The 18328-nt window shown below is 40.1% G+C and overlaps 1 protein-coding gene across 1 annotated transcript in view; it reads left to right on the top strand.

Annotated features, from left to right (window-relative positions):
* LOC109630966 (copine-9-like) overlaps nucleotides 1–9115 on the top strand; it is a 79278-nt gene extending 70163 nt beyond the window's left edge. Inside the window, exons 19-20 of the mRNA XM_069527171.1 lie at nucleotides 746–819; nucleotides 5508–9115. Of these exons, the coding sequence (XP_069383272.1) occupies nucleotides 746–819; nucleotides 5508–5690 (257 nt within the window). The 3' untranslated portion in view covers nucleotides 5691–9115. The remainder of the gene's footprint in view (nucleotides 1–745; nucleotides 820–5507) is intronic.
* Nucleotides 9116–18328: the final 9213 nt, after the last annotated feature.

Raw genomic sequence — 18328 nt, forward strand, 5'->3', positions numbered from 1 at the left:
ACTTGTTTAAGCAATCGAATGTTGAAATTGGCAGTGAAAGCACTCAGGTGTGTTTGGAGGTCAGAAGATCAAACTAGCTTAACACTGCCTCACCGTGTGTGTGTGTGTGTCTGCACTTTATGGCCAGACCTAACTGCCTGTTTTTGTTACCTGCTCTATCTGTACTCGTCTTCTTCAAAGAGTTTTAAAGCAACTAATGCGTCACCTCGACAGCTTCTGGTATTTGTCCTCATGTTTTCTGGTTCTGTCTGAGTCTGTCTGCAGCTTTAACCTCACGTTGCGCTCGGCCACCTCTCCATCGGCAGCAGCACATAACCAGGCTCTTTTGTTTGTGAGTGACTGCAGATGCAGGATAAACACTTGTGCAGGTGTTGTTTTTTAAGACCTCTCAGATTAAAATTTCCATCAGAGCGCAATGTGGGAGAAAGCACGTCCACCTATATCTGGCGATGGTTGAAATGACTGTCTGAAAGCGCTCCTGTAACTGCACTTTGAAGCCTTGCGAAGAGTGGCCAATTTATTTTCATTTTCCGACCTTTAGTGTAATTGTACTTAATTTTTTGGAATGACATTTTTGGTGAACAAAGCATTTCTAACTATTCTCCTCTGAATATCTTCCCCCATGCTGTGTTCCACTTGAGCAATTACATTAGGAAAATACAAAAGAACATCCAGTACCTTCTTTATATTCTGCACTGTGGTTCTGGTACTTAGTCATACCGTCTCTAACTTTCTGTCCTTATAGCTATGGAGGAGCTGGATGGGGACGAGGTGAGGGTATCCTCCAGAGGACGTCTTGCTGAGAGAGACATTGTTCAGGTACTCATCATAATTCTGTTTAACTTCACAGGTTAGTCTTGGGCATGTTTCTGTCAACAGCCACAGCATGGGGGTGTTTCCCCAAAGGAGGGGGGGTTTACTTTCAGAACGCACACTCAAACACACAAACACTGAGTAACTTCATACAATATACAACACGCATCCATCTATGGGCCACTGAAAAAGCAATGCATTGCTGAAGGGTAGGACACATTTCTATTGATTCTGGTTTTACACATCCACACTGTCTGTCGATTTGTCCAATACAAAATCATCCAGGTCAACAGGTTATTTTAAACCCATTTAATCCCAAACCTGCATCATTCCCAGTTACCACACTGTTTTTTTTACTGTTACCACATTGTATTTTATAAAGTAAAGTTTGTATAGAGATTTTTTAACATTCAGTGTTAATGTGGATTGTGCAGACATTGGTGTAGTATCAGCTTTTTAAATCCTCACTAACAGACATCGTCATTCCAAGAAAAAAAAAATCTTCCCCCTCCATGGTGAAGCAAAGATAGAAGACATGACAAAAAGTGAAAAACTCCTGTGGTGAGGACAGACTCTTTGTCGCACCAGGACATTGTGGATAGGGTGACAACAAGTAATAATTTAAACTGAAAATTAAGCTTTGATAAGTTGTAAGTCATTTTACAAGAAGGGTAAAGCTTCTCAAATTTGAAATTGCTGATTATGACATACAAAGTTAATGCAAAATGCAAATGGACACAAATCTCTTCTGCCAGCCGATGCAAAATTCAAGTCATTCGTGTCTATCACTTGAGTAGAAGTGTTTGAACCAGAAAAAAGGGTCTGACGTGATGTTGCGAAAGCCAATCAATGTTGAGAATGAAAATGATCTAACTAAGGTCCTGACACTGATCCGAGCTGGATGATCATGAAACTGGTCAGCTTCAGGTAGTGCTAGAAATGACCATCAACCAGACGTTACTCCTGAAATTCTTAGAGCTTTGTGTATCTCTGCATGGTCTTACAGAACCACACACAACTAAGACGCTGGTTTCTCTGGCATGACCACAACAGGAACAACATAGCAAGTGTAGACACTTCAGACAGTAGTCTTTCTCTCCTGACAAATATTTGCTCACTCGAGTAGCACTACTAAACTCAAATGATCCTGCAGCACATACAGTTTGTTAGCTGTTGGTTTCTCTGACAAAGCAAAACATGAGTAAATTTCACCATGAGATTTGGAAAAATGTACTTATAATTTTGTTGTTGATATTTGACATTCTATCCTGACTTCAAGGAAAAGAGAGGGCATTAACAACTGTGGTTATGGGATTATTTGCGTGAACAAAATGCTTAAAAAGTGCTATAAAGTAAATATATACGACTGTAAAATAAAATACGTGTTTAAAAATGTGGTTGAATAAAGCAAAAACAAATTCCATTTCCCCATTTATTTATTTGTATTCAACAGAAGAGAGAAGCTCTCTCTTTAAATTGTGTAGCAGTGAATAAATTTTTTATTTTTTTTGTAAAGGCAGTAATATTATCAAAGACAAACCTGGCAACAGTAAAGTAATTTCATAGATATGAAACGGAAAAGCGGTTAAAATGCCACATACAACAAGACACTATTATGTTTTTTCGTACTGTGGTGGAGAAGACTGGGCCGTCAGCTGGCAGAGACTCAGGGACGATAAATGACCATGATGAATGAGCACTTCCTGTGATAAATGTGTGGTGTCTAGACGTTGAGAGGAGGCATGTGAGTGTAGAGGATTGCAAAAAGTGTCACAGTAACAATGTGACAGTGGCTGTATATATGTAGCTCTCACTTCAACACTGATGTCACATTATATTACTTAAGTGGGCAAAATGTTATGAATCAAATCTTACAAGGGTTTGACCAAAGTGTTTTTTTGTTACAAGACATTCAACGGTAATATAGTTGCCCCCACACAAGGTTAATAGCTACATAATTGCATGCTTCCATTCCAAAGCTGTGTTGATGTTACTATAAATTCTTCACTGCCTTGTCTCCAGTTCAGTTCACTAACAGCAGTAATCACATTTGCATGCACAGAAATCCTTTCATTGTCTCACGCTGCATTTCCATGCCTGCTTGTTGTTATTGATTTAATATGATAACTACCTCCTTCCACAGCAACACTGATCATTGTCTCATTGTAATGCATACACAAGTCATGCTCAGTTAGCATAAATATTATCCTGATTCATATTCAGTGGCCATGTGGCTGGTAATAGGGAGGAGGTTTCAATTGTATTATGGTATTCTTGTTTGAAACTTGAACATTAATTCGAACTTGGGGGAAAAGGTTTGTATTCTTCAGACTGTCAGAAGGTGTTTGTCTCCTGATCCAACAGAACTAACAGCTTGACCTATTGCATGCCCCCTTGACCTATCAGTAAAGTAAGAAGTCAGTAATGTGACCTTGTTTTGCTATGAAAATCGAGAATGATAGCAAGCAAAGCTGTCCCGAGCAGACACCAGAGAATCTGAGAAGTGGAATGTGAAAGCATGTCAGGTTCGGTTCGACTGTATTCCAACGAATGGTGTGTCATGTCAAATTCATTGGAACTGGAAAAACAGCCTTTATACGATGTTGCAGTTACATATGTCTTGATTGTGACTGCAGTATAAACATCTTAAATAACATATGCAACGATTTATAAGCCTCCTTTATTGAGTGTATGGTACAAGATAGCATCTAAATGAGCAGGTCTCATGAAGGGAATTCGATACAGACTTCTGCAAACCTGAACTTCATGGCATAAATGTGATGGCAGTTACATATCTTTTTAATTTCTAAATAAGGGCCATATTCAAATTTGTGTAAAAATCATGACAGCAATCATTCCAGGTCTAAAACTGTCACGATAATAGTGACTGAAGACGTAGCACAAGGTTAAATACAAAGTTCTTGTTCTGTCTACTTATGTGCACTCCAGTATTCCTCAGTGTATCATCTCTTTTGCACAAAGAAAATAAAACTGCAATAAACCTTGAAACAAAGTGAAAGAGATCATTTCTAAGTTATTACACATAATCTGTTTGCAGGTGCTGAGTTATATGACTGCATTTGTAAAAAAAAAAAAAAAAAAAGTTGTATAATACCTTTTGTTTCTCCAGAGGGAGTTGCGAAAAGTTTCACTCATGTCCTTGAATGATGACAGCATCGGTTGGGACTAAAAAAATGGATGAAGCATCAATCCACTTTCCAGAAATATAAGCAAAAGTATCTAAATAAAACCAAAAAGCTGCCATCTTGCATATGTGTGGAGCTAGAGTTTGCGTAGTGCCGACAGCGGGATAAAGTATTTTGTAGCGAGGTCCCGCCGCTGATTCATGCACTCAACCAATATCAGGTGTCAATCACGTTTCACCTCTTATTTACAGCATCAAATAACTAATTATTATTAATTAAAAACAAATTTACCAGAAGTATGTGCACTTGAACATATGTCAGCGCGATAAGAACTCCACTTACATAACATAGAGTAGGCAGGATTTATGACCTATACTGCAGCTAGCCACTAGCTGGCAATCAAGGCGCTTTTGGCTTCCCTTTTAGGGAGCAGTCATGTCGGCCATCTTTTTTTACAGTATAGTCTGTTGACGGGACTGGGGACTACTAGTTCAAAAAACAAAGCCTGGTCCTCAGCTCTTCTTGAGGCCAGCAGCTACAGACTACATTAGCCACTGCTAGCATAACACACCAGTCAAATTGATTTGTGGGTAATGAAGGTAGAGGAAATAATCAAGATGATATTTCTCCTTCATCAATTTAGATTTGTTTTTCAAAATGTGCATAATGAGTTTGACAAAATTGTAGCAGTGCACTATTACATTAAAAGTGTTGTTTAGGGACAGTTTTCTTCAGAAATAAATGCTGGTTCTAGTCTGTAGCTCTATATTAAAAGTGTTGTTTAGGGACAGTTTTCTTCAGAAATAAATGCTGGTTCTAGTCTGTAGCTCTATATTCTTGGTTTTCTTACTTTTCCATTACGATGAATTGAGTATTTTATCAGAATGTCAGGCAGAACAAGAAATTTGAATGTGTTAACAAATGCCTCAGGAATAAGAACGGCAACCAACACAAACAAAAATGATTCAGAGATTCATTTATTACATATAATCTCCTACTCTCAAGCAATTTCAATAAGGCCTTGAAGCAGCACGAATCAACCCTGCAGGATCTTCTCAATCATTATTTATAATGTCATGTGTCATCATTCAAATACCTGCAGGTTTAACTAAAAACATTACTCAGTAATTCATTTCCATGCTTTTTGTATAGAATTGTTTTTATTTTGTAAGAAATGCAAGGCAAAACAATAAGTTGAGATTCATGTCGCATCTGTCAGAAAACATGTTTTTACCCCTTAGCATTAATTGCTTTATGACTACATAGCTAGAAGAGCTAGAGAAATCAGGTAATACACAAGAGTCACATTGACTCATTATGAAGAATAATTTTAAGATGTCAAATTAATGAGGGGCTTCAGTAGAAGAGGGGCTGCATGTCACATGGCTCATTAATCAAAAGCTCAACAGCCAGGGTTTTATTTTGGCACCTGATCCTTAGTTTATTTTGCAAAAAATAAGCATTGAAACCACTGCAACAACCTCAACATCTACTGTATATGAATAAATTCATTGTATATAAAACTATATTATTTTCCTTTGCTTTCAGTTTGTTCCATTCAGAGACTACATCGACAGATCTGGCAACCAGGTCCTCAGCATGGCCCGGCTGGCTAAAGACGTCCTCGCAGAGATCCCCGACCAGCTGCTGTCTTTTATGAAAAGCAGAGGAATTGAACCGCGACCGGCCCTTTCCTCCTCGCCGATACCGGGGCTCCACCGGCAAATCTGACCCCGACACAGCCACTCATCTCTGACTCGCTCCAGCCTGATTCTCTCTGTCTCTCTCCTTCTTCTCCCCCCTCTGTGTGTCAACCCCTCACTTCCCATACAATTATTTTTCACTTTAGAGTAGCAGGGAGAACGACCCGTGGCTCGCCCTCTCTCTCTCTTATCGCCGCCGAAGCTAAAGAGGCACATCAGACCGACGCAGCAGGCGATCATCCCTGACCCACCTGCTGTTGTTCCTCCTCTTCTCATCTCTGACTCACCCTCTTCTATAGCATCCCTTCTCATTTGCTGTATGAAAGGCCAGTGAGACTCAACCCCCACCCCCCTTCTCTCCTCACTGGCTGCTCACTCACAGCCTGACTTTTTAAATATGTCTGTTAGTTCCCCTCACCAAAACACACACACCAACAAGTTTTCATCCGTGTCCTTGTATTCAGAAGTGTTGACACTTCTCTCATTTGGCTCGAGTCCTAGGAAGTGTACCACTCAAAATTTAATAAGCTAGTCCCTACATGAAAGCAGAGCCTGTGATGTACACAACCTTGGATCAAGTGCTTCTGAGGCATTTCTTTGGCTACAGTTTGACTGTAATTCATTCGAGGGAGTGGTAACCACATTATTTTACTATCGTCTTTATCATCGAGCTGGGCCAAATTTCTCCATACTGAAATTGAATGTGCCAAGCAATTAATTTTAATCCAAGCAGATGAAACGGAGAAGAGGACTCTGGGAGACTCTTTGTCCTGTGGACGTCACGCGGACGGAAGCAGACAAGTGTTGGCAGGTCAACTGTGGGGTCTCCGGTCACGTGTTCATTATCATCAGTCACACACACACACCTCTTCCTACCACACTACACCCACCCTCTCTTTGCCCAGCGTGGGCTGGAGCAGGGTGCAGATATCCCCTCCCCATCCTCCCCCCTGCTGTTCGACAAATGCCAGACTCTCCAGCTGCCCTGCAGAGAGAGGTGGACGAGGAGGAAAGGATGCAAGGAAAGGGAAAAGATGAGGATAAGGGTGAAGGCAGAAATGGAAGTAAATAGAGAGATGAAAGTGTAACTGTGTAATAGAAAGAGAAAAAGAATCAAAGAGTGTGGAGGAACGAGACGGAGATGGACAAGGCCGCAGGGGAGGAGAAGAGCAGTCAGAAATTTGTTTGATGCAGGAGGGGAGAGAAGGATGGGAGAAACAGATGGTGGCAGGTTTGAAGGCAGCAAAGAGGGAGACGATCGCCCGGTGCTCTCTTTAGTTCCATCAGTCTGTGTGCATGTTGTTTTTGGGAAAGGGATCTCAATGATGGGATAATGCACAAAAAAAGCAATATACCTGACGTCCAGTGTAACGTGTGCCCTATGCATGACCCTCACTCTCCCCTGCCATGACGTGACATTTTATTCCCAGGCAGACTGAAGCCGTGTGTACAAAGCGGGCAAAGTCTGCCACCTAGTGTTCATGCTGTGTACAGCAAGATATCCTAATTATGCATGACTGCTGTACAATCCTATACTCAACTCACACAGTGCACACGCATGACGTGACGCAGCTGATCTTACTATCATAACAACACAGTGAATTTTGACAACATAACAGAACCATGACTGATTATAACACTGCTGTGATCTTGGAGGTGAAATGTGTCACTAGTTGAAGACATGTTAACGTCAGTGTGATGGTGTTGGCTTAGAGGGGTGTTTACGCTGTTTAATGTTACATGTTAGCATATTCATTTTTTTTAGAATACACTCCTACAATAACTGTCAGGATTTTGCATGCTTGGGAACAAGTGTGTTACAGTGTTCAATTTAGTGTCGTCATTGCAACAAAACAAAAAAAAGACAGATGGAAATATATCTGAAGAATAATATGCATTTTACTGGTGTCACTGTATATTTCCATTTGTTGAATTTCAGAGCAAACTTTGTGTGTGCGGTGTCCTGCAGAAACTCGGTATATTCAGTTACGGAAGTTCTGGGACATTGAGATACGTGTATTTTTGATATCCTGCAGTGATGTGGCCTCTTCTCGAGGTCATAGAATCCAGACATGTACGGTCTCTGCAAGAAGGCGCACCAGCCTGTAGTGTGATTTTATCTGTTCAAGAGCATTTTTGTCTCTCTTGTCTCTGTCTCATGGCTGTACAAACATGTCTCTATTCAGCTTGTTATTCGTAGTGTTAAAAATGAATAAACACTGTATATATAGAACAGTACATGATATAAAATGTTTCCCACTTAGATTAGAGCTGTGAAAGCCTTTTAAATAGGTGTGTCTAATGATAAATCTATATTGTACGTTGACATTTTTATGAATGTCCAATTAAGAAGTGTAGAAGTTTCAGCTATAAACTTTACTGTTTTGACAAGTATCTGTGTTTTTGATATTGGGTTGTGACTTAAGTTTGTGTTTACTCACATCTCCTGAAGATGATGAAGTGCATTACAACATTGCTAAACATAAAGCGACACAATCTCACTGGTAAATGTTGTCGTGTGTTCATGGAGAGATGATTTAATGTGGAGAGAGAAGCTATTAAGGTGTTCCCGGCGGTGATTAATTCTGCAGCGCAACATGTCGCTGAGCTGAGCTGCCTCCCATCAGAATGTTTGATTGAGTGAACAGAAAAAAGCACTTTTCGTACACAGACCCATACATAATGGTGACATGTTTACCTCATACCTGATTTACGGTCTGCAAGGATTCTTCGCTAGATCCTGTAACTTTTTTTCATTTTGTGTTGAAGACTGGGCTCCTCCTCGGTTGAAAATGTATTTGTGGTGGAGGAGAGGGTGAGCGTAATCATGGTTATGTCCCAGGAAAGGCTCAGATGTATACCATCAGGAGATGTTTTTAATTTACCTGTAGGATAGCATTTAGCATGTATTTGCGACCCAAGTGGCTGTGTACAGAGAGGCCTCTGTTACAGCTGCTCACACCACAGGCAGGTGGGACAAAAATTAGTTCAGCTGCTTTCAGACATATAGTGATTTCAAGATAATGTCAGGGGAGTGTGTGAGGATTCAAATGTAAGAGGGTTTATCCAGCCAGCACCCAGTAAAAACTCCAATATCCAAATGAGTGCCATGTGAGAAAACAGCAGGAGATCTTCTGGAGGATTTTCCATAAGCGAGTGGGCATGTTGATGATGTTTCTATCAAGCAACAGATATAAAAACAACAACTTTAACAAATCTTAAAAATTGGTGCCACACACTTAGAGGATCTGATGAAGATGTCAAGAGAGCCAAGGGACTACGCCGGTTTCGATGAGCTGTAAACAAAAATAAGTGTAGATTTAATGAGTGGCGAGAGATTTCCTTTCTTCCTGTGCAGAGATACCTGAAAGTGAATTGGTGCCAAATGTGTGTTGCTTCCTTATTTTCTTGAAAAAGTTGTAACTTTTTAATTAAAGTAGTAGAAACATCCTATTTATACCTTCTTTCTGTTATGTTAATTTTGCATTAACAGCAGAAAACATATTTTCCAGTGAAAAGGTTATATAGATTTATATGGGTTCATCCCATCACTGAAGCATATCCCACATCTATGGATGTTCTCTTATTCTCATTACTGGTCATTCAGCTCAAAAGCTGCTTATTTTACTGACAGTGTTCCATTTTTGTATGAGAGAGGTCAGTCAGATAAGGAGAGTGAAGGATGAGTATGTGGATACCCTAATGTTCCACCCATATGTGACTGCTTAACATTTAGTTTGAAAACCACTGACATTAATCTGCTGGTGTCACGACCTCCACTGCTCTGAGAAGCCGCAGGTATCAAACTGACAGTTCAGTGTGGATTTACCCTCACCATGACGTCTGACATTGACTAAAACATTCACCTTCTCACTCACCTCTCCATACAGAGTCAGTTTAGCTGTAGTTTGACACAGAAATGCAAACGTCTCCTCCTCAGAATGAGAAAAAGATTTACATACGTTTTAAAAACTTGAGCAGAGGGAGGTTCTTGAACCTGCCCATAAACTCACTTTTGCTTTGCAGCTCATTGATTTCATATCATAGGATTTCAGAACCATCATCTGGTTCCACATTAAACTGCTTAACAAAAATATTGATTTTCTACCCTTATGTCCTGGAACTTCTCGCCAAATGCCTGAAGAAGTTCAGACTCATGAGAATTTTCAGATGTCACAGCAGGTTTTTGTTATTGCACAATAGGATCATGCGCTTGCCACAGTTTTAATTTAATTTCAAATGATTTCACAAGTCCCCATCACAAATTCTACAACTGTATTTATGAATGATGTTTTAACTTCATAGCAATTAGCTTGCTTACCACAAAATGTTGCCTGGAGGACAGGATCACAAAGCTAAATCATGTTTTGCTTTAAGTTAAATGCTTAGTACAGCATAGTAAGACGTTCACGACAATGCCAACAGCATGTTATGCTTAGCAAACACAAAGTACAGCTGAGGTCAAGAGAAGACTTCTTTTGCAGGTATAAATTACAAGTGATAATATTACCAGCACTAGATTAAACTAATCAAATTTATTAGATTCCATCCTGTGTGGCTAAAAAGCTGTGTCCCAATTCAGGGGCTGCCTCTTTGGGAGGACACAGTCTATGTAGCCCTCCTTCATGCACGGCAAAGATGGTCTGGAGAAATGTATGGCCTGGTGTACAGCTGATTTCTGTAATCGGCATCACCAGCTTGCCCTGGCCTTATTGCTGTCCTCTAGCAACAGAGCTGAATGCCCCATGGTTTTATGTGTACCAGCTGTTCTGTTGAGTTGAGGCCTCATCACTTGACTGCGCCTTTACCTCTTTGAGAAATGGTTCCCCACTGAAGGGCAATGAAGTTGGGGACAGGGTGGCCTGAGAAGGATCCACCCATTGGAGCCTTAGTTTCTTCCTACGAAATGGGACAGTTTAGCTGCACCACTTTGACGCAATTTGTCTTCAAATGCAGCCTCCGAAGATACAGCCACTGAATTGAGACAAAGCTACAGATTGTGGATATAAACTAAAATGGTCAGTAATAAGTAGAAATGGTCATGGCTGATGGACTGAACCATGTGAAACAACCACATGTTCCCTGAATAAATCCACAGACACAGTTCTCTTGGTCCCACCCCATAAGTCCCTGCATAGGGATTCACTGAACAGGTTCTTTATTATCGTATAAGTATGCTGTTATGTAGACACTAGCAGAGAGGACTTCACAGATCACTGCAATTGCACAGAGGAACTGTTGGTGCTGGACATGTTGTGACAGCCTATTACACATAATGACTTAAAGCACCAGTAGCTGTGCCTGGAAGAAAACATGCTACTGAAGTAGGTGTTTTGAAGCAGACAAGCGTGGATGCATTCAGAGAGACTGAGCGGCAGTTCAGGAAGTGAAGGACTGCACTGTAGGAGCTTTAATCAAAGCGGAACGTGACGGCAGGATATCTGTCAAACCCTGACAGCCTTTACATTTCATTTGGCTACCATTGCACCTCACTTTGCTGCAGCTCTGCGTAACAAGCAGATCCTGATGTCATTACAACAAACTTTTTTTTTTGGGTTCAAAACATATTTTTTATGAGTATGTGGAAAGAAACAAGGAACAACATCTGGCACAAACGTGTGTGTGTGTGCTTTTTAAAGGGACTTGAACAAACCGGGTTTTGTGGGACTTTGGGTAATAGGTCAGAGAGGCTTAGCTCAGGGAAACTTTGGGCAAATATAAATGGAGCCTTCAAGCTTGAAAAAGAGTAAGAAAAAGGAGGCACACTTGACGTTTGCAGCTATAGCTTCTCGAGAACTTGACCAGAGTTTGAACAGACGACTGTAAGATTGTGCCTAACAACTTTTCTAGGAAATTGATTTAACTACTTGTCTCAAACAAAGGCCACAGAGGGTTCTGTGTATGCCTTCCAAAGTGGTTTCCTCAAACATTAACTGGAGCCGAGGTTTAAGTGCAGCTCAGCTCAGGCCATATGATCACTTACAGGAGTATAGAACAAATTGTAAGTGACATATTCCACTGTCCACACTGCAGAGTAATGCAAAGTAAATAATCAAGAGAAGTGTAATTGTGTCAAATTTTAAAAGCCTCAATAAAAGTACCAGTAGTTCTCCCAATATCAACAGAGTGGCCTTTCTGATTTTCCATTTACCTCACTGCCGAGCTGCTGTATAAAACAGCTTTTTGTTGTTGTTATGCTGTCACAGTTGTGAGGTGCTGTGGACGGAGTTATAAACCAAGGAGAAACATGTCAGCACAATCATACGCTGTGTAAATCCATGTAATATCTCTCCTGAGGGGCTGAGTCGTAAGCTGAGGAAAGAAATGTTTGATATTTGGGGAAATACACTTTCTTACACTGCTCTGTGGTCTTTGCATAAATTACAGTAACCTCTTACAAAACTTTTTTTAATTCTGTTTTACTACGCTATAAACAAACAAGTCATGACACGTTAATTGGTGAAAAATTATATTAACAGCATATTTGGATGAGATACTGTATTTTCCTAGTATCATTTAAATCATTTAAAACTCCTAAAAACTTAGACAATACCTTCTTCTCCATCTCTCTTGTCGTCACTGGAATCTATGAATAGGCAGAGACATAAGTTGCAGCCATTAAATCATGAGTTGGCAGTTGGGGTGTACACACTGATGCGAGCCATTTTTAGAACAAGAGAGGAGCTGGGATATTTTATACCCTTGTTTTGGAGTTTGAATCAACACAAGGCTTTGTTCTCTGTGTCTGTGTACAGTTTGGATTAGGACTTCAGATCCAGGACTTGGAGGCATAATATTCTCTGTGGAGCATGGCAATAGCCATGACAGCAGTTCTTAACTTAGCCTCTGCCCTGGAAAAAAGAAAGGTTTTGGGAAACAATGGTGGTGTTATTGGATTCCTTACAGAAAAAAAGTCATGTCAATGTGTAGTAATCCCAAAGATTTACACTTTTTTTGACACTTTTAAAAATAAGCATTCACCTCTCTCTTTAGTCCAGCCCTATTAGTTTTTCCAGTGTATACAAATTGAGGAGATACCCAAAAGGTCCTCAGCATTTTGATTCACTCAAGATTTTATAATTTTACAGTCATAGTCACATCTTTGTTAGAATCGTTACGACAAATGCAAATTCTCAGCTGTAAATGGGGAGGCAGGTTAATAGTTCCATGTTTTACTTCTGTCCATGGCCTTTAGAAAAATGAACGTACACTCTGGGAATGGAAAGTAAAGCCAATGAGTAGGTGCCTGAAACCTGTATTCTCTCAAATGACCGGCAGATAATTCCCTTTCTATTGAAGTCTATGAAAAAATGACTCTACCTCTCACTCTATTGATAACATCTGTAAACATTTTCTTCAGAGGTTTATGGGCTATATCTCTAGATTCAGTTCTTTTCCACAGTACAGCATGATGTTCATTTTGTAAATAAGGGATCATTAAGAGTTAAATAGATGACAAAGGATGGTAAACTTTGCACCATAGAAATCATGTGATTGATTGAAGATGGCACTTCAATAATACATTTTAATTATGTAACCAAAACAGGCTGCCTAACCTGAACTTGTTTTTCACCTACTTTACCCCTGTGTAGTAGTACTCAGTAATAGGTAACCTTGGACTGAGAAATGCAGTCAAATGAATGCAAAACAATACACCTGATCCACAGTAGAATGCATTATCAGAGACGACAAAGCAGGGACATTCATGTCGCAGCAGGTAATATGTGGATTTTGCTTATTCTGGTGCTGTCGGTGGTGTTCGGATGTGAGTAAACTGCCTCTCCTCCACATTAGCATCAGGTCTTTATCTAACACCCACTGGCAGAGAGAGATGGCACCACTCCATCTGGTGCTTTTAATGAAATATCTGTTTTCTGATATCAGCTTGAAGAGGGCCTAACCTTTTTATACATGACACTGTTGGATTCATGCTGTCAATTATTCACCAGAAAAAGACAGAAAGGAACGTTTTGGTTTCAGCTGATGGACGATTACTGGAGAAGGAAAACAAAATTCCCTGTCGAAAAAACAAGTGTGTGTAAGCACAGGGAGGCTGGATTGTTGACAACTGAATTGGTTGAGGACCTTGAAAGGCAGGTGATGAACTGCCTGGTCATGTTTTTATAGGTTAAACAAATGAAAGGAGAACAAACAAACGCAGGAAGTCGGTCTTTCTTCTTTCTTGTCTTTCTCTGTCCGGTCTTTTTTCTGTTTTTAAACTTACCAACAGAGAAAGAGCAGCTGCGATGACAAAAAACTGTTCAAAGTATGAAATTGAAAATTAATTTGGTGTTGTGTACTCGTGTTTCATGTGCGTCATTGTGTCTGAAGTCAGAGTTCATTGCTCTCTAACCTTGAAACCGGACTGGACTCACTTCTGACCAAAGTGTCATGCGTTGCTTCACGCTACATCTACTGCGGCATTCATTCATGGTGATGTGAACATTTACCACTTTTAGTAAATAGATCTTGACAGAAAATATATATAGAGCTTGACTGTGACTTGAGACTGATCGGTTATAAATCAAATTGTAAGCAGTGACGTTTTTAACATTAACACAAACCATTAACATTTGCTTGTAAATATGGTTGGTAAAACATTCTGAGGGTTAAGATCTACGCATTTTAGCATATCAGGCTAACTAGCAAGCTGCCAACATTATTACATTACTAATATATCCTTAGCTAACTAAACTATTTTGTCAGGAGGACTTTTAACCCATGGGTGAACAAGAAAAATTAGCTGGCCACAGCCGGCACAATCCTTGGTCACAGAAAGAAGTAGCCTGATCTGCTCCTGCTCCTGAATGTTTCACTTCTGTCCATTTAAACTTCATACAGCATACGCAAACTAATGTAAACAATTGACGTCCCTAACATCTGCTGATGATCCCTGATATCTGATGGTGGTTGGCAACTACAGCATATTGTCCTATTCTAAAAAGTGCTCTGTAAGAATCTCAAGATTGACAGGATGCCTCTCTCTGCAGGTATGGGCACATTTCATTTGGAGGAAACCCCAGGGCAGAAAACCTTTTTGAGATTCCTCCTGACAGCTGGATGATGTGGCTTTGAAGAAGGGTGACTGGGCCGCTTGTTAGCCTGCTGCTGCCACTTCGGCTCACACCTGGATAGACAGGGGAAATAGATGGGGGGGATATCCTTAGCAGCTCTGTACTGCAAGAACCGGACACTTGTCAGACAACATCTACTGTACGTCAACGTCCATATGTTTGTGATAAGCTAAGATTTGCCCGAGAATCAGGCTTAGGTTTAAATTTAAACACAAAGAAAAACATGTAAACACATGAGTCAGAGTCATTGTCTAAAAGTTGTAAAGTAGCCTATAAAAAAGTCTACAGGTTGTTTGTACACTGTACTTTAGCTCCATGTGAGTGATCCTATATGCTGAATGTGCGTCAGTATACTAGGCAAGTTAGGCAAAAGCAAAGACACTTAATCCATCAAACAGGATGAGACTTGCCAGCGTAACTAAAAGCCAACGAAGCTGTGTAAGAAGTGCATTAGAGACAGAAGGGGTGATTGTACGAGTGTTTGTGTTGGTGGCAGTGGTGGTGATTGGTGTGTTGGGGGGTGAGGGGTTGGAAGCTTCACAGCTTTATTAAAAACTCATTGCGTAATTCTCAGAGGGAGCTTTTGTTCCCAACAACGAGCTGGGCTTTTACAAACATTTCACGTTGCTGTTGGTGTGGACGTCTCAGGAGAGTGTCTGAAAATAAGTGTGTGTGTGTGTGTGTGTGTGTGTGTGGGTACTTGAGAAAAGCAGAAACTTCAGGCAAAGGGTGAAGCGTCCTGTAATAGATTTACTACCCCACAAAAACAGTTTTTCCTGGAATAGCATTTTTAACATCTCAGAGGAGAAAAGCCAAACATAAGCCATCCACAGTCTGGTTTTTCCACTCATGTGGCAAAGATGTGATCATATACAAATCAGCACCACATGAAAAACAACAAATCACATTTATTGCTGTTTATACTCTGTGTGTCAGTGGGAGTTTTGTATCATGTGTTTGTGTAGACCAAATAACCAGCGCGGACGCAACCACAGACCTGCTCCAATCACCCAGTGAACTCTTGTTTACGTGACAGGGTGTAAAGCTGCAGGGGTCCTTCGGCTCCAGAGGTGAAAGCTGGTTACAGTTCCGACACTTGGGAAAAGAGAGCAGTTGAAAAAAAAACCAAAAAAACTACAATCTAAAATCTTAAGTCAGCAATCACAACAAATTGTGCATTTATCACCAATTTATATTTTGCAGCTGTGCATTTTTACCCTGTGTCAGTTTAGCTAGACGTAGGGTACTATTTTAACCCTGTGTTTTCGGATTTTCAGCAAACTTGATGGGATATGACTCGAGACGGTATTTCCAGATGATATCGTCTGAAGTCCAGAAAGGTCAACAAAAACATGGTCGGAAAAACACATTTTCCAAGATATATCTTAACAAAAAAGAGTAAGGGAGATGATCTAAACTAATGATCAGGAAACAGTGCCCCATCATAGCAGACTCTAAATCCTATAGGACTATATACTGTACAGTATATAACTTAAAGCAGTAAGATTTGAGACACAACACGTGTGTGTGTACATATATAATACACATATATAAACATATAGCTGCCTTTAAACTTATAATAGTCTGTATTTATATGTATGTGCGTCTATTTCTTTTTTCTACATTCTATTTTTGTTTTCATACTAATGCTTAATACAGTACACATCCTCGTGGGAACCATCCTGTGCCACTGCACTTTATCAAGTAATGACAGGTGAATATTATGAATATATTTTCTCTGTACTTTTATTTGATTCTATTTTTTTATTCTTTTTTGTACTCTCACATATTCTCTTGTCTCCCTCGTTCTGACTATCTGCTGCTTTAAAAAGTGAATTTCCCAGACGTGGGTTTAAAAACGTTTGATGATGATGTTTGCAATATAAAGAATTAGTAAAGCCTGATTGGGGGCATATACAATGCATGTGAAGGGTATGTATAGGCCCTCTGATGCTTTTCATTCATTTTATTTTCCGTGGAATGGTAACTGTGATAAGCAGCTTGCCCAGGATTGATACACTGCCTAATAAGTATTTACCCAAATCTCCCTTCAGGTGCTGCCAGCCTTCTTATGAATATTATCTATGGTCATTACAACCTTAGAAAATGCACCGGAGAAGTACAGATTTTTCCCATTAAACTTTTGGCAATTTGCAAACATTACCAGAGGAAATAAATCAACTTGATCCATTAAGTCCATCTGGGGCTTACATAATATGCATATGTGAAGGTGTTTGTGAGTTTGAATAGAGCAGCCGAAACCAATTAGTTGAGAAAAGAACCTCTGTGGACCTCATGAGACTGTGCGAGTGAGTAATCACCCTGAGCCCAGCATTTCCTCAAACACAACGTCAAATTACTTTTAAAAATATGTCCTAGTGGTCACGCAGATACAGTGGTTCCAGTAAAAACTAGCCTCACAAGATACCAGGACTTCCTAATATCTTCAACAAGCCAACTATTATGGGCAAAGATGTAATCTGTGTAGGAAAACAGAGAAGTGCTGACTGGATACAGTGAACAGCAGCGGTCCGGCTTCTCTGTAAGAACTTTGTCATGAGCAGCCTCGCAGGACCTCTAATGCCAGGTCAGTATCAACTGAGAAAGCCTGAGAGTTGGTTAAATGAGCCATGCTCCATTTAATTTGTGAGGAAAGCAAAAACACATAGGAAACATTTTTGCTCAAACTCTTATCTGGGACAAAATCATGACAGGTATTTATGTGCTGGAGCAGCAACGGGAGGAATCAAACAAGCACAGCCCTTCTTCACAGCAGTTATTTTGACCCAAGTCACAGCAGAAAAAGCAGAGGTGTGATCAACAAAATGAATCAATAGCGTAATTATATTCATGGCTGTGTGAAAGTGAGCCAGCAATACCATGACCCTGAGACTGAAGAACCTAAATGGAATTGAACCATCACAAATTCATCATTTAGACCAAAGGCGGTCGACATGGCAGTTACCAAAGTGAAGCCTAAATATCTTGATCTCCCCCTGTTGGTTGGCTTCAGTAACGTTATAAATCCTGCCCCCTCCATGTTAACAAGCAGGACGTGAAGCAAACAAAAAAAATAAATGTTCCCAAAGATGGTTACTGTCATTGTAACCATTGTTACAGTGCATCAGTTGTTATCACACTGATGTATATATGTTCAAGTTTTCTTTATTGCTAATTGAAGCGAGAAACAAGAGATGGTCAGTAGTGGCATTACTTGAATGTCGATCTTGCAGCTCCGCCTCACAGTAATTGATTACTCATCCAAAAACCTTCAACTTGAGACTTCAGAAATAGACGCCTCAAGTTTGAAGTTGATTGAATGAGCGGTTGTTGAGAAAATCTAAATACAGTCAAAGTGACAGAGATTCCTTCATTTATAGTAAGCAGTGTTGTGATGGTGGTAACGTTAACAGCGGCAGTATATAGCCAGAGAAGAAATAGAAATAGTTTTAAGAAATAGTAGTAGGGCAGCAGTTGCCCTAGTAGGAGGCATAGTTGTAGCAGTAATAATTTTTGTAGTTGTAGTATTAATTGTACTTGTTGTAGCACCAGTTGTACTATGCTAATACAGACAGTAGCGGAGTAGTTGTAG

This window comes from Paralichthys olivaceus, chromosome 6, assembly GCF_024713975.1.
Source record: "Paralichthys olivaceus isolate ysfri-2021 chromosome 6, ASM2471397v2, whole genome shotgun sequence".
In the NCBI taxonomy this organism is placed as follows: domain Eukaryota; kingdom Metazoa; phylum Chordata; class Actinopteri; order Pleuronectiformes; family Paralichthyidae; genus Paralichthys; species Paralichthys olivaceus.